General features: G+C 36.2%; 2 protein-coding genes and 1 long non-coding RNA gene across 5 annotated transcripts in view; 1 reads left to right on the forward strand and 2 right to left on the reverse strand.

Annotated features, from left to right (window-relative positions):
• The window catches only part of skila (SKI-like proto-oncogene a), a 672,908-nt gene that overhangs the window by 304,909 nt on the left and 344,018 nt on the right, over positions 1 to 23,981 (reverse strand). The gene's annotated exons all lie outside the window — the stretch shown is intronic.
• gng7 (guanine nucleotide binding protein (G protein), gamma 7) overlaps positions 1,764 to 23,981 on the reverse strand; it is a 61,546-nt gene continuing 39,328 nt past the window's right edge. The window contains exons 4-5 of one of the 2 annotated variants that reach the window (XM_087239229.2): positions 8,695 to 8,816; positions 1,764 to 4,701 (exon numbers count right to left, since the gene is read on the reverse strand). In XM_087239229.2, coding sequence (XP_087095355.1) covers positions 4,576 to 4,701; positions 8,695 to 8,775 — 207 coding nt within the window. In that variant the 5' untranslated portion in view covers positions 8,776 to 8,816 and the 3' untranslated portion in view covers positions 1,764 to 4,575. 2 annotated transcript variants of the gene reach the window in all.
• Positions 13,346 to 19,664, forward strand: LOC147846425 (uncharacterized). 2 transcript variants are annotated; one of them, XR_015478738.1, is made up of 3 exons: positions 13,346 to 14,693; positions 15,911 to 17,874; positions 18,893 to 19,664. It is a non-coding gene; the product is annotated as an uncharacterized LOC147846425 (long non-coding RNA). The 2 variants fall into 2 exon arrangements; XR_015478739.1 differs by having other exon boundaries at positions 13,372 to 14,693; positions 15,911 to 17,825; positions 18,893 to 19,212.

A 23,981-nucleotide genomic window follows, 5' to 3' on the forward strand; every position in this document is an offset into this window, starting at 1 on the left:
ATGTGAAGGGTGAGTAATTGATGACAGAATTTTCATTTTTGGGTGAACTATCCCTTTGAGCAGTCGTGCAAATGAGACTGCCCCATAGTATCCCTCCACAACCCACAGGTTTCATGTTTTTTAACCACAGTCAGACAAAAACTGTGATTTTTGTTTTTTCATTTTTTCACGCTCATCAACAAATGTTAAATATCAGAGGGCATCTGTTTTGGGAAACCTGTTTGAAAACTATATATTATAACTATAATTATTTTACCAAATACACTTAGTCTTGCAAATATTACGCACTTGAGGGGATAGTTCACCCCAAAAGGAAAACTTCCTCATAGTTTACTCTCCCTCATGTAGTTTTAAAACTTTATGAGTTTCTTTCTTCTGTTAGTCACACAAAAAATTACAGTTTGAAGAATCCTGTTTGCTAGTACCTGTTGACTTCCATAGTAGGAAAAAAATGATTATGGACGTCAATGCGCCCCATCAACCAATTTTTTTCTAAAAATATTTCCTTTTGTGTTGAACAGAAGAAAGTAACTCAAACAGGTTTTAAACATGTTAAGGGTGAGTATCCCCTATTTGGGTGAACTATCCCTTTAAGCATTCATGTAAATAAGACTGCCCCAAAGTATACATGCACAAACCACGTTTCATGTTTTTTAACCACGATCAGACAAATATAAAAACTGTTAATTTTATTATTTCAGTTTTTCACAGACTTTGGGACATTAAAAAATGTCAGATATCAGAGGGAAACCTGTTTGAAAAAAATATATATATTTTAGAAAATTAATTTAGTCCAGCAAATATTACACACTAAAAAAGACAGTTCACCCAAAAATTACAATTTCCACATCTCTTAGGGCGTACTCACACTATGCACAGTTGCCTTGAACCGGGTCAAAGCACGCTTGTCTCCACTCCCGTCTCCCCTAACAGCCCACACTCATATTACATTCGGGCCTGGGCGCGCTTACATCATCGATGATGCGCTGTTCAGCAGAGAAGCGCTCTCGCTCAGCACAGTGGAGATTTCTCTAGTTGTATTGTTTTAGTCGTTTGGGATGCGGTGACACAGTCAAATATATCACTGAACAGATCTGCCACTTTTGACGCTCATAAACAATCATAAAGTCATCATGCTGCAGGAATTAGGAGATTTGCTGAAGGTGCAGCTGTGGTGCAGTGAGGAGTTTGCGTCTGAAATAATCTACGACAGTTTGCGTTCATTGAACAGTAGGAATGATTCATATATCCATATAAAACGGTCCCTTAAAAGTCACGTCTTTGCTTTCGGGTTTAGGCGCGTTTGCACTCACACACAAGTGTACTGCACCAAAGCCCAAGTGAACCATGCTCAGAGCACTAACACTTATCAAATGATCTGGGAAACTGGCCAGGGCACGGTTCGGATAGCATAGTGTGAGTAGGCCCTTACTCTCCCTTATGTGGTTTTAAACTTTAATGAGTTTCTTCTCCTGTTGAACACAAAATATTCTCTTTATGACTCTCTGATTACCTTTTGTGTTGAACAGAATAAAGAAACTTAAACAGGTTTTGAACATGAAGGGTGAGTAAACTATGACAGAATTTTCATTTTTGGGTGAACTATCCCTTAAAGCATTCGTGCAAATGAGACTGCCCCTATAGTATGCCTACACAACCCAAATGCTTTATGTTTTTTTTAACCATGGTCAGACAAATATGTGTGTCGCTTCAAAAAAAAAAAAAAAAAAATCAAAAACGTTTAATAAACACATTCGCATTAATGCAGAGTATCATTTTTGTCTTTATTTTATTTAATCTACTTTTTTCCCATATCATCATTTTTAAACAGCAATATCCACAAAATATTAACAGTGTGCAAGAAAACGTGATTTATGGCACATCCGAGAAGAACAATTACAAAAAATAGATATATTTCTTCATAATCAAGGCAGAAAGATACATATGCATACACAGGAAAAAACACAAAGTAATGGGACAGGCTGAGATTGAAATCTACTGGCTAAGGACTCAGCTACAGATATTACCCACACAAAGCCTACATCTCACCTCTCATGGGCATGAAAGAGCTTGATGGTGTGTGAAGTCGGACGACACTTTGGGAAACGAGGAATTGAGGTTAAGGTATCATGGCCTCCTCAGCACCTTGTGTGTTCTCGCATGGTAACGGACAAGCTCCCTCATCTTAGCGCTAGCAAATAACAGGTCTCACAGCTAAACGACTGCAGGGTTTTATTAAACCTAAGTGTAGGGTAAGTTAGCGTACTTCAAGTTAGCGCTATACTTTGCAGCACAGCGCATTATGACACCGAGAGTCAAAGGGGTGGAGAACTCAATTCTAACAAGCTAGCTAACAAGCTAGCTTAGCTTAACTGGCTTTCACAGTGTTTGCTCCAGTTTAATACCAACAAATGTGGTATGCAAATTTGGTTGGTGGCTGGTAAAAATCACGCTTATTAAACTGCTAGCGTTAGCCTAGCGCATTTGAGCACTTTGCACTCCTAAAGAAAGGCTTTTCCCTTGCAGTAACATTGTTAGCAATGGAAAGAGATTCTAATGTAACACTTGAAATGATTCAATTATAATCCTTCATTATATAATGCAGTGCTTCTTCTACAGAAGTATCCCTCTCTAGAGTTATTCTCAATGCAGAAAACCATTATTCTGCTCATATTTTACAGGAAGTGATGTCACTGTCCACTGTTAGAGGACTCATAGCATCTTGTGACTTCCATACGCCTTAGTCATTGTTAATACGGGAGCCGATGACAGCATCCCGTGGGCCACAGCGAGCACAGACCCCCTCTGTCCCACTACGAGACCCTTTATTCCTGCAATGTGTTGCTTTCCAGCATATGAAGCAGGACAATGGGGGAATTCTGTTTTTAGTGCTTATCTGAATACTGGGGATCATCACACGCGAAACCAACACTGTTAGTGGCTCAAACCAGAGCATGCATCATGTGCACACTGCACATTCAGAGTTGTGGCTTGACCTTGCCACTCATCTTTGCATGTGACTGCTCAAACTGAACCAAACTCAACGGCCTGTTGCATAACACTGAACATCCTGCCTTTAGTTAGACTTATCAACATGGACCACTTCATGAAATGAGCCTCGACACCTTAAGCACCTAGTTTGGGCACTGTGTCAATAATCCAGGTTATCGTTGCTTACTGAAGCAGTCTGGCAATTCCTTTAGCATTTAGCCTCACCTTAAGAAGGACAAACTGAAATGGTTAAATATGAATGGAAAATTACACAAAGATTACAAAAAAAGATAAAACATCCACAAAAAATATATATATGAATGCGTTTTAGTTATCAAACACTGTACAGTTTCATACTCAATGACCAGATTTCCATGTTTCCATAGAAAGAAGAAATTGGAACAAACAAATCCAAACAGCTATTCTCAAAGTTAACACCTCTGAACATATCCAAAAGAAAGTTTATACATTTTTTTTTTCCTTCTGTATGGATTTTACAATCAAGTTTGGTTTCAGAGAAGAAGAAAGAAAAGCAAAACAAGTTGGCCTTTGAGGGCTTTGACTTTAAAATGACTCAATTCTGTGGGGCATGTCCAAGCCTTTGCTTTTAAGATCGTACATTTTTTTTTATCTATTATTGTGTGATATATTTGATTTTAAATGTTGTCCATTAGCTTTCAAAATATCTGTGTCAATGCTTTTTTTAATATTTCATATCTGATATAACAAGGCTCTTTTTCTATACAGAACTGCACTTTAGGAGAGGGTTGGGAAGGATGTTATTAGGCAAATATAAAAAATTATTCCTTTATAACTTAGTGTTCAAGGATTCTGAAATATAGTAAAAACACTATAGAAAAAAACAACGCTTTAAGCCTAATGAGCTTTTAATCAATGAAAAGAAAAACTACAGCTCACAAACAGACTGAGAAGAAAAGAAAACGTAAAAATATTGGCAACTCTGGTTAATGTCTTGAATCCCTTTGTAAAACATGAAATGTGCTGTTTTTTTTTATTTTTTTTTTGTTGTTGTTTTTTTTTTTGTTTTTTTTTTGATAAAGGTAAGCATACCTGGATTCAGTTTTGGCCATACAAATCTAAAATGAACCCTTAGCTTGCAGATTCAACGTAACAATGCAGAGTTAATACTGATCAACTGTTTACCACAGTGTGACTGGGCTAGCCAGCTAGTCAGTCAGCAGAAACATGACTGTCTTCCTCTACTCTCCTCCATCACCTATGGTAACAAGGTCAGCCGCTGCACTGAAAAACATGCTGGAGCGTCTCTCAGTCTCTGTGTAAGCTTTTGAAATAGTTTACAAATTCGAAATCTGCCACCTCATGTTAAGTGCATCTATACGCATGAATGCGTGGATTCATTCATATAGATTCACTCAACGCCAGGCTACATGAACGCTAGGTATACAGATATTGCCCCTTTTTTGTTTTTTACCAAGAGAGTGTGGCGCTTATTTTCTGGAGAATACTGTGGATCCCAGGTAAAAAGAAGTGTTGGATTAAATCGCCCATTGGGGATGGGCATCGGTTAAAGTGGGACTGAGATAGCTGGGCTAGACAGAGTAGCTATAGAATGATGCAAGGCTTCTTGTCTTTGAACGGGTTCTCTGAGGTGGGAACCCCAACCAGCAGAGGGTCACTGCGGGCGTGCTGCTCACAGTAACTCATGAGGTCTGCAGCAGCCTTCGACACCTGCGAGAGGGACAAAGACAGGGAGGAAGAGGCGATGATGCAGAGTGATGAAGATACTTCTTTCTGTGTTTTTTTTGTCACTTTGACTTTGGGTGTTTTTACACTTGTAGTTTTGGGTCTCTTGGTTCTTTTGGTCTGAACCAATGATACACATAAGGTGTTTTCCAATTGCATGGTAAGGCATGGTTTGGCAAGGCTCACTTTTTCCATTGTATTTCATAGTACTGGTAATTTTTTTAGTACCACCACGAACAGGCTTCTGCTGGTATCAGATGTTTGTGTTGTGAATTATTGCTGAAGTTTTTATCAGTTTACAGTATTATTGCAATTTTGACCTAAGATGCAATAAAAAGAGTACTTTAGCAAATATAATAATAAGCAAAAATACTTAGTGTATTTGCTTTATTGTATTTACAAATGTTCAAACCAATCAGCTTGCAAATGGATGATGAAGTGGTAAACGTAACAATAACATCACATTAGTAAATATTAATTAATGCATTAAAATCAGCAGCGAGAAAAAGCCTTATGAGTTATAGAAGTTCATTTAAAATAATACAACTAAATTTGAATAGTTATCTCTATTTAATAAAAGGTATACAACTTGTGATTGTATGGTTATTTCGCATTAACTAAGAAATTAACATCACTAAAGGTTAATAAATGCTTTTGCAATTGGCATTATATTAGTTAAATTAATTGATGTCAACAAATAGATCCTTGTAGTACATAGTTAATGAACAAAAGGCCTGATTAACATCTGATTAACACTAGAGTCCTAGAGTAAATCTAAACAGAGCCAAGTTAAACCAAACTAAAGCAAGCCGAGTTGTGCTAAACCTTACCATACCATGCAGTGAAAAAGCTGCTTCAAGCCGTGGTCACACTAGAGTTTGAGCAATGTGTTATTCTGCTAGCCTGTACTGTGAATTGTGGCATAAAAGAAGATGGTACCACACTTATAAAACGAGTGATTGCTATTTGAAATTTCACCAATCTTGAATTGGAAAGCAGCGACATGTTAAACTTGTTTCCAGTTTGGCAAATCCGCATGTGTATGAATGAAAGTCAATGGTGCAAAAAGTGCAGTGTAACCACGGCTGAAGTCTTGATTCACTTAATATTCATTTTCAAGACCGAGCCTAAATATACCAAACAAAAAAAAAACTCTTTTATAAAGCATATTTTGCAACAAAAATCTTAATAAACTCTTTCACTTTTTATACTGATTTCTATTAGCTGAGAAATTATAAAGAGTTTATAAAAAAAAGTAAAGGAGACAAAACAGCATTTCGCCATTACACCCAGAAAATAGGATTTGCTGCATGCTGTGTCCATGTTTCTGTTCTTTAGACTCATCCAGTTTGATTGCACATCAAACAAACCAAACATGTCAAGTGTGAAGATACAATTAGGAACAAGCAGAACAAGAACTGAAAAGGAAGGGGAGGAAGAAGGAGGTACACAGAAAAATGTTGGCCATTTTTACAGAAAACACTGTAAAATGCTACAATAAAATCCTGTTTATTTGTACAGATTAGGGTTGTAACGGTATGAATTTTTCACGGTATGATAATCGTCTAAAACAATACCACGGTTTGACGGTTTCGCGGTATACGGTATGTTACAAAATAATAGAACAGTGAAGCAAATTTGACTTTTTCCAAATAATATATTTTTAGTTACTATAAACAACACCACTTACAATGAACAAATAAAAAATAAGAAAATAATAAATAATGTGTCAAAGTCCAAATAAAGTCCAAATAAACATGGTGCAAATCCTCAGTAAAAAATAGATATAAATATTTACTATACTATAAATAGTTACATAACGAAACTAGATTCAATATGGAACATCCTTAGGTTTTATGTGCCAGCATGGATATGGTTGTCTATGGATATGGATATGGTTGTCTGCAATGCAGACAAACAGCTGCATCTTCATTTGCGTCTTTTGAAAACCGCAAGAGCAGCAGTTCGTCTTTGCTGTGTCACTGTTTTGTCATGTTTCTGTGCTGCTGTGCATGCAAAAGTACTTGGTATGAGAATTATTTCATGCAAAACTTTTTTTTTGCGTTTTATTTAGCCGCGCAGAAATGTATGCCTTTCTCTCATTCCGTGTTGTTCAAAAAGCTTGTTTCTCAATATGCGTTCTTCAGCGGTCTTGCGTCCTCGTGTTCTCGTGAAACGTCATCATCAGCTGCCTAAGTTCAGTTCCAATGCTCAAGACCGCAAGTACGGAGGACGCGTGAAACTTCCCGGATGTGTTCTTAAAATCGAGGACGCACCGATGCAGACTTGAGCACCGAACTCGCTCTGGAAGTCCCAGAAGTCATTGCGACTGGAGGTGGGAAGCGCAGCATTTTATTTAGATTTATTATTAAAGTTCAGAGATATCACTTATTTACCTCAGGAGTTTCCCTAAATGAAACGGTGAAGGTAAACATTAACATGAACATCTTAATAAAGGAATAAACACATTAATTGTGTTTGTTTGATGAAATTCGTATTAAAATTTGTTTTATTTATAATGTGCAGAGTATATTTATAATGTTTTTATGCAAAGTATATATTTTGAAGAGGGGGAAACAATAAATCGTTGTACGAAGGCTGTAATGTTTAATTAATTTCCATTTAAAACGCGTGAAGGTCACATGACCATCAGGAAGAACGCAGCATCCCATTTCTCAAAGGACGCGTTCTCTGCCCTCGCGGTCTCCTGAGTTCGTTCTTCCGAGGACAGCTGGCAAGACCGCACTCTACAAGAACGCAAGTCCGTTCTCTGAGAAACAGCCTTGGTCCACAAACAAAAGCGAAACCTATGCTTATTGGCTGTGATATACCGAGTTTGAACCAATCTGGGCATGGAGGAGGGACAATGCATCAATGTATCATGTCTGATTTGTCCGGAGACACAGTGACGAGCGTTTCTTTGTCAAATCAGCGTTGTCAAATGTTGATGACGTAACCGCACTGATTCCGGAGCCTCTGAAAGTCCGCGAATGTTATGTGATACAGCACTGGAAAGCTGAGATTCTCTTCTTTATGCCAATCTTTGAATTGTATGAATCGGATCAGCGGATCAAAAGTTATTAAACATTTAAGAGCAATACTTATTTTTAGCCGCGGGCGGCTGTCTTGGTCTTTAAGGGTTAAAACCGTTGATATGCAATTGTTCATGGTATGATAATCGTGCACGTTCAAATCGTGGTAAACCGTCATACCGGTATATTGTTACAACCCTAGTACAGATTTGTCATTATATGTCATTTTGCCATTTCAAAACTCTCAAATGTATTCTCAAGTCCATGTGTGACATTTCAGATACAAATGTATTTTATAAAAACATTGTTTTCCTTTTCTTTTTGTACAGTAATTAGTAATGTATTAATGTTTACTGTGCTATTTAGTGTTGTTTTTGCCATCTGTTATCTTGATTATATTTTGTTTTGCACTGTCTATTCAGGAGTAATATTTTGCATTTTGATTCATTGTGAACTTCAATTGTGCAATACTGCAAAACAATGCATTTTGTTTTAGCATAAGAATATTTCACTTACCCTATTGCCAGATAATTTTTTAAGGAAAAAATCTCAATTAATGTTGGCAAATTATTTCTTAAATTACATTTACATTTACATTTAGTCATTTAGCAGACGCTTTTATCCAAAGCGACTTACAAATGAGGACAAGGAAGCAATTTACACAACTAAGAGCAACAATGAATAAGTACTAAAGGCAAGTTTCAGGTCTGTAAAGTCTAAGAAGGGAAGTGTTAGTAGTTTTTTTTTTTTTTTTTTTTTTTTTTTGCCATTTTTATACATAATGTAAATATATAATACTACGGTGAATGTCATATTTTGCAGTGTAGTATTCAAACTTCATCATATGTGCATCATATGGTAACCATTATGTTACACCATCATAATAAAAAAAACATTGTGATTGGTTGATTTTGAACATGTTACACTGAAGAGTGAATCTTTGTACCTTAATACGCTCAATGCCTGCCTCGATCCTCAGCTGCTCCACCAACTTCCTGGCCTGGGCTATGTTATTAGTCGTGGACATTCTCTGCCATCGGTTATCGAGCCAAGTAAAAGAAGAAAATTCTACAAAACAAAAACAAAAGTGAAACAACATTAAAACGGAGGTAGAATTTAAAGCATGTACAGCATGACATATAGCAAATGTATGTGACAATGAGATAAAACACTTTCTGATACGTTTTAAAATTCACAGCATACTTAAACAAATTTTTAAGCTTTGTTAATGTCTTGTTAAAGGAACAGCCGGGAGTAAAAGTGTTTTAGTTAAAGAGATACATCACTCACACAAGACTTTTGGTTTGCATTCATGGGTAAATAAAGAACCTTTAACACCTATAGGACTTTTCCATTGGACAAAAAGACCTTTATATTGGCAAATTATTCGAAAATGGTTCGTTTAAAAAAAAAAATGGTTCTATTATGCAATTTTAAAGAAAAGAAAAAACTGTGTAAATTTAAACATTTATTAAAGCATTTTTTGTTCAGCAAGTAAGTCATAAATAGGCCTGTCACAATGGTCAATATATCGACTTATTGCACAACACATGGACATCACCACAAACATTTTTGGTGATGCAATAAATACCGCCCATTAAGGGTGTCAAAATTAATTGTTTCTTCGGTGCACTGCGATGTAGAAGCGTGTGTTTGCTGGACAGTCTTTCACTGACACTCACAGCAGAAGCCCCTCTTTCACTGCGATTGAAAGAATGAAAGTAAACTCCATTTCTCTCTCTCTCACTGTGGCCCATTTGACCTGCTGGCGTGACTTTTCCTCTCCTCTCAGCTGTTACAGTGATACTTCTGAATACAGACACAAGCGCGTGTCTGCAGAGCGAGTTTTCTCCAACGTGTCTATCATGGATCAGCTGTGATCGCCTCTGCCGTTAGACAAGCGAGCAGGATATATATATTTGTTTATTTGCTATAAATGCTTGTTTTGTTAAAAGGTACAGTTTATATATCTAACTGTTTGTATTAAAGAACAAAATTGTATTATAAATAGTATATAAATACAAATATATTTATACATTTTAATACAAGAACTATTGTGCTGTGAAGAAAACATAAAACTGTGTATGGAAAGCATCGTCAATGCACCGTAGTGCACCGAGATATAGAATTGACCTGAATCGATGGCATGAGTATTGTAACCGAACCGAATCATGAGACCAGTGTAGGTTCACACCTTTATCGCCCATACATAAAAAACAATTCTAGCGACATTTTAGCCAAGGGCATAGATTTGCTTTGGCTATTGGTGGGGAAATTTTTAAAAATGTCAGACAAAAACGTAGTTAAATAAAGACGTCCGTTTACTCAGGGCTTATTTGTGCATAATCACTTACATTGCCATTCATGCACTTTAAGCTTAAAGATGACTTAACATGTCCATGTTCTTTTCAATCTGTAAGCGTGCAAACAGCACAACATATATTGTATTCTGCACTTAAAAAAAAAAACTTAAATAACATAAAATAAATAATAAAAACAACATTAAATCAAGCATATGGTGCAATAGTAAATTGACATGATTTTACTTTGACAAGGAATGAATGCAGACTTCTGGAAATGAGCAGGAATATGACACAATAAACATTTCATCTCAATCATCATGGAGGCCAAAATCAAAACTCATTTTTTTATTAATTGCACATGCATGGTTACTATTATCATGGATTTCTAGCGAACTTGACTCCAAGTGACTGACACTTTTCTTTGAAATGTAGCTGCTTACATGTGTCACCTGAGTCCTGAGACCTGACTGGAAAATTTCAACAAAGCATTATTTTATCTTGGAGGCAATTAAATTATTAGTGGAGACATTTCAATAAACTGTGGATATTGGTGGGGACACGTCTTCTCCATCCATGCTGATTCTACACTCCTGATTTTAGCCTCCATCTCTAATGGAGGTGTTAGTGTCAGTATGGTTAAAAAAACACTACAGTATTTACCATAGATTGCTTTAGTATATTTCTATGTGGGTGTCTGACAACTGAAAATAGATCTGGTAGCAGAGATTATATAATGGCATTATATAACGAGTGGCATAAAATGGTCTTAAAATGACAATAATATTGTTTATTGCTATATATTTTGGTGCAAAATACCATACAACAAACAGGCGTCAAGGTTTTATTTATACAGTATGTTTGGAATATGATTCTTTCAACAGCAAAGGTGAGTAAAGATGAGTAAACCCTTTTAGTTTTAGGGGTGGAACTGTTCCTTTACGATTAAATCCCGGCAAATACTTTAAAACATGCAAGCCTCCAAACTAGTTCAGCCATAAATTATTTATACATCAAGATATCTGTCTGACAACTCCGACCACACAACCACCCTAAAACATCAGTGCAGACCACCCAGTTGAAGAGAACCATCAATCAGACAAACAGTACAACTGAAAACAGGTGCGTCTGTCCTCTGAGGCCAAGAGCTTATTTTCTCCTTCCATATATTAGGACCAAGTGTTCTGAAAACAAAACAAACCCTTAAAATACCATTAAATCGAAACAACTTAGAAAATTTCCATCGCAAGCTTGACTTTTCAGTGGGCTCCAAAACAACACTGATAACTTTAATTCACTGCCTTTATTTTAAAACCTCAACTTCAGTGTTTCACCAAAGCAAAAGTCATACATGAACCACACAGAGCCGAGTAAATGCTCCCTAAAGCATAAAACCGTTTGGACTGCACGGATTGCATGTGATTTGCTCAACACAGACCTTTCATACAGCTTCATCCACCAAAAGGTCATTTCAAGAACCACTTAGCAACACCAAGTAGATTTTAATATCAGCACACCCACAGAGAGGGGACTATCAAAGTGACCGCAAAAACAGAGGAAACACTGGAGCCTCTGAAAGGTTTGCTTCTTTCTGGAGACAAACACGCTCCTTATACGACCTCCTCCCTTTGCTCCATACACACGAGCGCCCTCCCAAAACCAGCGCTGAACCCCTGGCATTCCAGGACGTTCCTAGAAGGGGCCGTAAGTTCTAAACACATGTTGCTTAGTGCCTGGGCTTTGTCTTTTCACAGAAAACACAGTCTCTTTCACGGCTCCGTGTACTGCATTCCAGGAAACAGGCACAGCGGCCCTGCATACATAATTGCGGCGCTCTAGAATACATTGCCATATTCATTCAAACATGCAGGTCTTATAAAAGACAGTGTCTCTCTGCACAGCTTTTTTTTCCAACCACATCTTCCATTTTTTCAGAAAGAAAACCCTGGATACACAGAGCCACAGTGTGTATTGAGTGGGATGCTGTGATTTAATCTGCTGGAAAACAGTGAAGGTTTATAGGTGCAAAAAGCAAAAAAAAAATGAAGCTTTAGCGTATTTGGCTACGGATCTTTTCTTGCATTTAAAATACTGCTGTTACTGTTATTGCTTTTTTTTTTTTTTTTTTGCAGAAATAATGTTTAAGGTAATTGTGCATTTAGTTGTGAATGTAAAAAGTCTGCAAAGTTTCAAAGATCAAAACAGAGTTATTTGTCTCCCAAATGCAAAAACTGATCATACTCCAGCATTAATCACTAGGTAAACATTGTGCAATGTGCACTGTGCATTTAATTACTCTGTTTTGGCAACTTTGATAGCTTATTTGCATAACTTTTTTAATTTGCATAATTTTGCATAATATATATTTTGTATTTATTTATTGTTTGGTTTTATTTATTTATTGATTTCATTTTTTTATATGTTGATTTTATTTTTTTTCATTGATTGATTTTATTTAAAAAATGTATTGATTGATCCTAGTTATTTATTTATTATTTCAAGGATTAATTTTTTTATTTATTTTATTGATTGAATAATTAATTGATTGATTACATTTTTTATTTTACTGAGTTATTTTATTTTATTTATTTATTTCATGGAATTTATTTCTTTATTGTTTTTTATTGATTGATTGATTTAAAATTTTTATTTACTGATTGATCTTATTTATTTATGTTATTTATATATTTGTTGTTTTTATTTATTTATTTCATAAATTATTTATTTATTTTTTCATTTATTTACTGATTGATTGATCTTATTAATTAATTAATTTATTTTTTTAAATTTGTTTATTTTATTGAGTTATTGATTTCATTTAGGAATGGCGCAGTGGGTATCACATTTGCCTCACAGCAAGAAGGTTGCTGGTTCAAGCCTTGGATGGATCAGTTAGTGTTTCTTGAGAGTGCTTCGGTTTCCCCTACAAGTTTAAAGATATGCGGTACAGGTGAATTGGAAAGGCTCAATTTTCCGTATTGTATGTGTGTGAATAAGTGTGTATGGATGTTTCCCAGTAATGGGTTGCAGCTGGAAGGGCATCCGTTGTGTAAAGCAAATGCTGGGTAAGTTGGCGGTTCATTCCGCTGTGGCAACTACAAATTAATAATTGACTGAGGCAAAAAGAAAATGAATGAATGAATGATTTTCTTTCTTTCTTTCTTTCTTTCTTTTTCATGGATTTCATGGATTTTATTCATTTATTGTTTTTTTATTCATTAATTGATCTTATTTATTTATTTATTTTATTTTATATAATGTATTTATTTATTTATTTTATTTATTTATATATTTATTGCATAGATTAAATTTTTTTTTAACATTTTTTAGACTTTTTGATTTCACTTAATTATTTATTTGTTGATTATATTGATTGATTTCTTTACTCAGTTCAAATCATCAGGTCGTCTGCTTTAATGAAGATAAACCTCACTGGGACTCCTCCTCCACCTCCCTGCCTCTCAATAAAAAAAAGTTACAGGGGTTCCCCCATTGAGCTCGAAAAGTACAGAAATACATATTACTACAGAAAAATCACATCCCCTACTTACTTACAAACAATTATTCTAAAATGCACAAATAAATAACATTTTTAAAAGATTATAAACTGACTGAAATAAGTCGTCATTTATTCCAGTTTTGCATTCTGCTAGAGGTGTAGATTTTAGCCAATACTGATAACCAATAAATCTTTACATTTGGAATCTGATAAGCAATAAAAAGACTGATGTGAGTCTTAACTGCAGAAAACACATTCACATTTTTTTCTTACATAGGAATGCACCAATGTCTGGCCACTGATGTGCATTTTTCAGCATTACACAGCACGCTTTAAATGAAGTGATTTAAATGAAAGAGATCACAAGAGTCACAAGGCAGCGGTGAGTATGCTGAACTCAGAGATCTGTCTTTTCTCCTCCGAGTCAGTCAGGATTATTAACCATTATCCGTGACTTACACACTGCTCATTCTCTGTCTCTGAGCTGGAATCAGGCTCACGTGCAATCACACCCTGCTCTTCCACATAACTCTGCAGAGCACGCCGTGTACAGTCTCCAAAACAGGCGCCTCTTTTTCTCCAGTTTAAGGAATTCTGATTAAGCGAGGAGGAGGAGGAGGACAGGGTACTGGAAAACTGCACCCCACCCTTGAGTCCAACTGTTTTATTTTAAGCTAATTTGAGCTATTCTGAGCTCAACATTATTTAAAAGTGACCCAAAATATACATTAAATACATACGGTTTAAATGGATAATTAAACCGTATGTATTTTGTAAACTATAATTGGGTATCAAAAACTAATACTAAACACTTTTAAAGCACTTATTAAAAAAGATTAATGCTATTTTGTTTTAAAAAACACAGACTAATAGACTATTATTATTATTATGATTATGGTGCCTCTTAAATCAACCACTGACATGGCATACAAATTGTTATTTAGTTGTCTATTGAGTCCATGTGTATAGGATTATATAGACAATATTGTCTAAAACTTCACTATTCTAGCATGTTTTGCACCGGGGAGTTCAGAAATGGATGATAAGCTGTACTTTAAGGCTAACGATACAAATCTAAATGTGCAATGATAATGTATTTGGCTAAGCAACTACAGCTTTTACCTCCTTTTGAAATGTCTTTAAAGGGTCACGAAACACCAAAACACATTTTTTGAGCTGTTGACAGTCGTATATGTGTCCCACACTGCTAAAAACACTATTAGGACACCTATATTTCACTAAAAAGTGTAAATTGGTTGTTTTTGCGTTATTTCAAGCAAATTCGTACTTCCTGTTTGAAACAAATTTTTAAAGCTGCGTCACGGTCATTACATAATAGCGTTGTATTCCAGCGTGCAGACTGGGCGTCTGTACCAGAGTGAGTCTTATTACGTCTTACAGTGTGATGCATTAATGCATGAGTAAGGCTTGGTTCAAACCAATCAGCGCGCTCTATTGTGCAACTTCATAAATATTCATTACTGTCAGAGTGTAGACGGCAAAGACGCCACGTTGTGTTGGCAAAACAAGCATGAAGTGTTGCTTTTATAGTTTGCTGCAGTTAAGTTTCGTTTTCATTTTCTCTCTGTGAGAGCTCAGACTCACGCGTGGATTAACAGTGTACGCGACGTGCGACAACAACTTACGTGTCTAAGGAGGATTATTGTTTACCTGAGAGCTGTTCTCATCTGCAAACGCTGAGATTGTAGTCTTCTCTAAATAAAGATGCGGCTCTAGTTGCTGGTGATTGTCCTGTCTCTACAGATTTGGTAAGTGACCGACCAGTGCTCTTTGTTTATTCAGTTCGTATTTTATTCGTATCAAACAAACTATTGCACCGAGTGCAATAGTTAGCACTAACAGTTACAACCAAACTATAACCTCGTGTTGGATTTTGTGACCGGAATAACACACGTGGCTTTCTGACGCTACCTGCCGTGTGCATCTAAGTTTCCGGGAAATGCAGAGTTTTTTTTTTCTCTCATTCGCCGTGCGGTATCAAACATTGCATGAAAAATACACGCTTAGAGCAGTTCCTCGAATCAAATATCACGTTTGTCGGGAGGGACATTAATGAATTCCCTGAATGAAAGAGCCAAACTGCAGTTAAAGTCCACCATTTAATAATTTGGCAAATAATTCGACTACAGATGTCCATGTAAACACAGTCACATTGTCCGCTGTGGGTGTGTGTTTTGACTCTGAAATTCAGCGCGCCCAAATAGACACTCCCATACCAAGCCGCTTTCTTCCTCCGACACTCCCCCCTAAACAGAGCTGGACACGCCCACTTTTCTGACTTTTTCCAAAGTAGAGGTGTGAAAACACCCTGCTGAAACGAGGGGGTTTCATGGCCCTTTAAGCTCCGTTGAGCCATATATCACATTTCAGTTTTTGATTTCATAACATACTATTGTGCAAGTAACGATGCGAGAAAACACTTAATCGATTATAATCCGTTCCTTAATCCTAATTTCCATGAAAATGAATAAAGGTGGTCTGTGTTTTACAGCCTCTAGTGTAGATTCCAGCTAAAAACTATGACCGACTGTATATATCAGTCGACTGTATTGTGTTTCACTAAAACACCTTATTAACTCATGTTAACAAACTGAACATTACTGTAAAATGCTCCCAGTAAATGTAACAAACAGACCAAGTAACAGAATCAGTCATGCTTTGCATACTTTTCTCTTTCTGACCTCTTTGGTATGTTGCTGGAGCATGTAAAGAAGCAGATAAATCTGGGATACAGCATGTAAACAGTGGTCAAGTAAGAATCTGAATAATGCATCACTCTGTTCGGTCTGCTCTCCTATGCAAGGCTTTATTTTCCCCCACAAGTTCAAAGTGAGGCGGCAGTTCCCGCCAGCTCTCCAATAGAGTGCCAGCATTAAATGAAAAAACCCCGGACTTTAACGGACACCTGGTGGCAACGTGCCGGCGCGTTCAGTAATCTCAGCAGGCTCCAGATGCTTTCTACATTCCCGCTCTTTTAACTCTCGGCGGGAATTCTGAATATGACTGTTCTAAACAAGGAGCGGGAGGGAGAAAAAGAGGGGGGCGAGAGAGAAAGAGAGGAAAATAGTGAATGTTCTGGCTGACAACAAGACCTGAGTAACGGCCCATCGAGACTGACCGGGAAACAAGCATCATAATGGGAACTACCAATGAAATTTGATGTTGTGGGGCATTGGAATTTGTATTTGCTCACTATGTAAATTTGACAATAACAGCTGCTGATACGAGTTGTATGATACACTTAGCTGTTGTTACTGAATAATAATAACTAAAAGAGATTTAAAAATAGCTTTAGTAAAATAAAATGCAATTAAACTGATTAAATTTTAAACATTATTATCATTCCTGAGCTAAAGCTGATGTTTGTAACATTAAACATAAAAAATGTTTGATGAATTGCACACAATCGTTCAAAACAATTAGGGATGTAAAACATTTTTTTATGAAAAATTCAGTAAATAAAATTGTAAAACAGCATTACAATTTAAAATAAAAACTATTTCTATTTTGATTTAATGATAGAGTCACATTCTAATGTCACATGACCCTTGAAAGTGTGCTGATTTGAAACAACTGTGCTACTTTTTGTGGAAAATGGTAGAGCTGCACGGTTGATGGAAAAAAGACCATGATCTCGATTCTACCCCCCACACGATCTTAATTCATCTTTTCTACGATTTAACCAATTATCTTTTCACAATCAGGAGAGAAGCATAAAGGTGCTCACACAAGTCTTCATATTGTATATACGTTGCTCAGTAACATTGACACCTCCAAATGGTGTTAAAAGTGTCACATACTGTATTGATAAGGTATAATTCACTCAAAAATGGCACTTCTGTCACACATGAGCTGATGCACTGTTTGTTTTCTACCGAGAGGACACAAGTGTGCCTGCCAATGTCTAAATTAGTGAAAAGAACCTGCATAGGCTGTGAATGACAGGTAATAAAGCTGTTAATAACATTCAGTTTGTTACACAGAGCGATCGTTTGGGAGCCGTGTGGAAAGTATGATTTCCATGTTTTTTTTTCCTCAAAGCGACGACAGCCATGAGGTACACTTAGCAGTGAAACTGAAACCCCAATCACGTGCATAATTTAAATGATCATATCGCATTTTAGAGTTATGATTACAGCAAGTATTTATTTCATAATGAACACAAACTGCTGTGCATGAAAATAAATGTTTACTGGGTCAGTATAACTACATATATAATGTTGAATAATGCAAGAGTTGAATCTGATAATGACAAATGTTTACATTTTACCATGGAAAAAAGGTCTAATAATGTTGTCAACAGCTTGCGAAAATGCATTTACATTTACATTTAGTCATTTAGCAGACGCTTTTATCCAAAGCGACTTACAAATGAGGACAAGGAAGCAATTTACACAACTAAGAGCAACAATGAATAAGTACTAAAGGCAAGTTTCAGGTCTGTAAAGTCTAAGAAGGGAAGTATTAGTAGTATTAGTTTTTTTTCTTTTTTTTTTTCTTTTTTTGTACAGTTAGTGTGATATTCAAAGAGGCAATTACAGATTAGGAAGTGAAGTGGAGACTAAATAGTTGAGTTTTTAGTTGTTTCTTGAAAGTAGCGAGTGACTCTGCTGTTCTGATGCAGTTAGGGAGTTCATTCCACCAACTGGGCAGATTGAGCGTGAGCGTTCGCGAAAGTGATTTTTTCCCTCTTTGGGATGGAACCACGAGGCGACGTTCATTCAAAGAACGCAAGTTTCTGGAGGGCACATAGATCTGCAGAAGTGAGAGCAGATAAGAAGGAGCTAGGCCAGAAGTCACTTTGTAGGCAAACATCAGAGTTTTGAATTTGATGCGAGCAGCAACTGGCAGCCAGTGCAAACGGACTAGCAACAGAGTGACATGTGCTCGTTTAGGTTCATTGAAGACAACTCGTGCTGCTGCATTCTGGAGCAGTTCAAGAGGCTTGATAGAGTTAGCTGGAAGCCCAGCTAGTAGAGAGTTGCAGTAATCCAGTTTGGAGAGAACAAGAGCTTGAACAAGGAGTTGAGCTGCATGTTCAGATAAGAAGGGTCGGATCTTTCTGATGTTATAGAGTGCGAATCTGCACGATCGAGCAGTTCTAGAAATGTGGTCAGAGAAGTTTAGTTGGTCATCAATCGTTACTCCAAGGCTTTTCACCATTTTGGATGCAGTAATGGTTGCCCCATCCATCTGGATTGAAAAGTTATGATGTAGAGTTGAGTTGGCAAAAACTACAAGCATTTCCGTTTTTGCGAGGTTCAGCTGAAGATGATGATCTTTCATCCAGTGTGAAATATCCAACAGGCAGGCTGAGATACGAGCTGCAAATGCAAATTAACTTGATGCACAAAACCTTATTATCGCATAAAAGGCGTGAGAATAAAGCAGCATTTCCGTCCAACGAGTCAAAGTGAACAAAATCATCACTTCCTAATTAACTGACGCCAAATATAAACAGTAAAAAAAGAAGGTTTATCTTACTCAGTTATGTTTTTATGAGCATTTTCAAAATTTATGAGCATCTTGGTGTTTCCATCAACCGTTTTTTTATGTGCATGTCCAAAATGTGCATAAAAATAGGTGAATGGTAACATAGCTAATGACAAATGACAACCACATATCTCAAACATAATAATTCAACGTTTTAACCAACAATAGATCTACACATGGACATGACCTCAATCATTTTTGGTGATGCAATATACATCACTCATATATAAAACACACTTCTAGCAACTTTTTAGCGGAGGATTTGCTATTTCACATTCTGTTTTCAATGCCTAATTATTAAATTGTTAAAATGGCTGTAGTTAAATGAAATATTCTTAAGAATAAAATATTATGTGTTCTTTGGAAGAGAGTACTTGGATTGAGATGATATTATAATGCCATTTTGGCATTATATAATGAGTGGCATAAAATTGCCTTAAAATTACGATAATATAATTTATCGTAATATATTTGAGTGCAATATTTCATGCAACAAAAAACTGATATTGTGACAGGCCTAAGTGTGCAGCTAAGTTCACGTTTTACACATAGGCCTAAAATCATTATTGTTTGACCATATGTTTAAGAAATAGCGATAATAAAATAGGCTACTCATATTGACCTTTATTTATCCATTTATATATTTACAGAATCGTGAGAAAATTGTGATTATAATTTTAGACCAAAAAATATTAATTTTCTCATTTTAGCCAGAATCGTGCAGCTCTAGGAAATAGTAAAAAAATATTTTGTGGAACAGAAATGTCAAAGGAAATGTATGTCTTTGAAAAAGAAATTATAACATTACAAACAGGTTTTCTGTCACATCTGAGCTATTTAATGCACCCTTGCTGCTCAAACATATTAGTTTCCATAAGAAAAAAATCTGAATGTATGGAAAAATGCATCTTTAAAAAAATCATTTACTGTACTTCATTTACTACCTGCAGATTGGCGGCATGGGGAAAAAGCAACTGATTTGACAAAAAAATCTGTTTAGTACAGGATGAGTCGTCAATATTTCTAATCAGCTTTTCTGAATAAGGCCTAATAAAATAAAATAAAACATCTGCAAAACATTAACTTAGTAGCACACTTAGGCCTGTAACAATATTTATTTTTTGTTGTACGATATATTGCACCAAAATATATTCCGATGAATGATATTATCGTAATTTTAATATTATCATAATTTTAAGATATTATCATAATTTTTAGGCCATATAATGCCAGAATGACAATATAATATCATCACAATCCAAGTACACTCTTCCAAAGAACACATACTATTTTATTATTAAGAGTATTTCATTTAACTACAGCCATTTTAACAATTTAATAATTAGGCATTGGAAACAAAATGTGAAAACGCAAATCATCAGCTAAAAAGTTGCTAGAATTGTATTTTATGTATGGGTGAGATATACTGCATCACCAAAAATGATTGAGGTTATGTCCATTTGTTGTGCGATAAGTCGATATACTGATTATTACAGGCCTAAGCACACTAGCGCGCTATTAACCAACAAGCAAATATTGCAAGTACAGTTTAGCACATTGCACACAGTGAAAGTGAAAACTTGAGGCAGTAAAATGACATAGCACTTTATGCACGCTGTACAAGAGCAGGGAGTTCATAGCGAGTTCACAGAGTAGCGCTGCAGCTTTATTCTGACTTCAAACGAGTGCTAAATTACGCATCCTTCCCCGTTCCTGACAGACTGAAAGTCAGCTGCTGCAAAGCCCCTTCCAAGAAACAGAAACCGAAAACATTCAGCGCTTGATCAGCTGCACACACAAATACCAGAAGGGTTTTCACCAGCTTTACAGGACCTTCCAGCATTGCAGCACCGTTGAAGGGGGAGGGAAATGGGGGGAAAAAGAGAGGAAATTAATGGAATTTCTCATCTCCCAGCTGAGATCATGTGACCGACTGTTTGCTCACGTCAGCATGCATGTGCACACAGGGGTCACAGAACGTTCGTAAGCTTGCGTCTGACTGTCAGGGTGTGACGGGTGGGGGAAACAGACACAGACAGACTTGTGACTATGGATGACAGAAAAATAGACAGTGGGACACACAACTGAAATGGGTGGAAATTGTTTGGACAGGCTTATATGTTGTCCCTGCAGGACCATTACAGATAGAGTTTTGGCAGACAAAGTGGTGTGCAAAAAAAAAAAAAACCAATCTGATCCTTAATTGTGGGCCACTTGATAAAATCTTTTACAGACTCAGATTATGATGATGATGCCGCTGAATTCTTGAAGTCGCTGTCGCCAACACCCCTACCGAAAAGTTTGATCAGACAGGTGGAGCTGGCATTGCCGGTGTGTGCATCACAGCGTGGTACCTGCACCACCCAGTAAAAACTTGTTAAACAAAGAGGCGGACAATAGAGGGATTTAAAAAGATCTGAATAGCTCGAGTCAAGCCACTTTATGATAATACCTCTAAATGAAAAACGATTGCTCAGGAATTCATTCAACTTTTGGTAGGAATTGGAGGAATGCCGTCCGATGCAATTTTCGTTGAACGTTGCAAGAAGCTATTGTGACCACAAATCCAGTTTTCACCACACATGTGAGCCATAAATACTCCTAATGGGATACTAATGCAACATGTGATAGTAAACGGACTAATAAATAGGTGTCTGCATACTTTCTTAAGCCTATTGCTGCATAGAGAGATGGAGCAAAACAAAGTGTTGCATTTCTTTCTGCGTATGTTAATGCTTAAGTTGTATGATGCTTACTTTATTTAGCTATTAAGGCAGGACAATGTATGTTTCTGACTTTAAAGAGCAGCTATTTTACCCTTTGATGCAAGATAAGCCTTTGGTATCTCTAGACTGTGTCTGTAAAGTTTCAGCTCAAAATACCCATCAGATCATTAATTATAGCCTCCAGAATCTGCCCATTTTGGTGTCTGAATAAGTTGTAGCTGTTTTTGTAGCCTGTAGCTTTAAATGCAAATGAGCTGCTTTTCCCCACCCACCATTCACATGTGCGTGTCTGCTTCTCCTGCTTTATATCAGATAAATAGCAGTCAGTGATAGAGACACACACGGATGGAGCTGAAATGCAGTTTATTAGTTAAAAACACCAATTAAATAAATTTATTGTATTTGTGGTCTAATTTATTCAAGCCTTTCTGAAATGATGAGTCTCACACAAATGTTGTTTGCAGTACACACACACACACACACACATACACACACATACTGTATATTAGCGTTTACTGACACCATGCGGTTATAGTGGTTAAGAACTACAATAGCATTTTTTCTGTCTTTATTACAAACATGCTCTGTATAAAAAAAAAAAACGTTTTAAACTTATAAAAAAATCACAGAGAGTTGAATGGAAGAGATTTTTATTTGCGATTTGCAAAAAAAAAAAATGTTGTGAGGACGTATGTTCACATATTTTTGTTCAAACATGGCGCCTGTCAATCGATTCGGTGGGCGGGGAAAATGGCACTCCTACGCCACTACTATTATGGTGGGCCTCAAAATCACTAGGATTTGGGTCCTATTGAAACGTCAGGAAATTTGAAAAAAAAAAGGAAAATAGTTGGGTTTCTATCACTCCAATATGATAGTGGACACACTATACATACAGTACAGTCAGTTCTGTCCAAACAGCTCAGGCCATTAAGGTGTCTCTAAAATTATATCAGTGGTTGAAAAACTTTTAACTAGATGAATTCTGTTGTTGCAGATACTACATCTGTATCCTGTTGCCTAAAAAAGTGCATGCAACTTTCAATACACACAGCCTCACCCATCCCTTCCAGCAAAAGCATGGGCATATATTGCAATGTGGAAGAGTGTGGCATTGAAGAGCGGAATTGTGTGATCTGCTTTGTTAGTAACAGACAATTGCGCTCATCCTCAAGGGGTGCTGTGAAATATAGTTGTATGGTGTTGCTTTAACGAACAAATATGAATCTGTACTAAACTGTCATCTAAATATTATGTCTATATTCAGGTACTGAACTTGTACACTACCTTTTTAACTTAATATAATACAAAAAAAGTCATCATACTAAGTATTTTTAACCAAGGCTAATTGATTTAGCAATAAAAAAGTAATACTGTGATGAATTCTAATATTTTAAAATCCTTTTTTTTTATATTTTACAAAACTATATTATTACTTTAATGGATAACATGGTGGCTCAGTGGTTAGCACTGTGACCTCACAGCAAGAGGGTTGCTGGTTTGAGTCTCAGCTGGGTCAGTTGGCACTTCTGTGTGGAGTTTGCATGTTCTTCCAGGTGCTCTGGTTTCCCCTACAGTCCAAAGTCATGCAGGATAGGTGAATTGAATAAACTAAATTGGCCGTAGTGTATGCATGTAAATGTAAGAGTGTATGAGTGTTTCCAAGTACTGGGTTGCAGCTGGAAAAGCATCCACTGCGTAAAACATATATGCTGGATAAGTTGGCAGTTCATTCCACTGTGTATTGACCCCTGATAATTTAAGGAACTAAACCAAAGGAAAATGAGTAAATGAAGGAATATTATTACTTTAATTTAGAACAATAGAACAAACACCCCAAACATCTTAAACAGTGGTCTCATGAAAATAATAAATTTTTTTAATATTCAAATATTACTAATAAAATATTTTTTTATAAACTTTACATGGGATGACAATGATACATTTACTTAATTTTGGCTGAATTTAAAATACTGTAATTTTATTTAATGCATATTTACTATATTCACTACATAAAGCCATTTGGAGTACAAAAATATATATAAGCAGAGATTTACAGTGATAATAGTAATGGCCATATACAGTTGAAGTCAGAATAAGTAGCCCCCCTGAATTTATAGCCCCCCTGTTTATTTTTTTTCCTAATATCTGTTTAATGGAGAGAGAAGATTTTTTTAACACATTTCTAAACAGA

The sequence above is a fragment of the Danio rerio genome, chromosome 2 (assembly GCF_052040795.2).
Source record: "Danio rerio strain M-AB ecotype USA chromosome 2, GRCz13ab, whole genome shotgun sequence".
Lineage (NCBI taxonomy): Eukaryota > Metazoa > Chordata > Actinopteri > Cypriniformes > Danionidae > Danio > Danio rerio.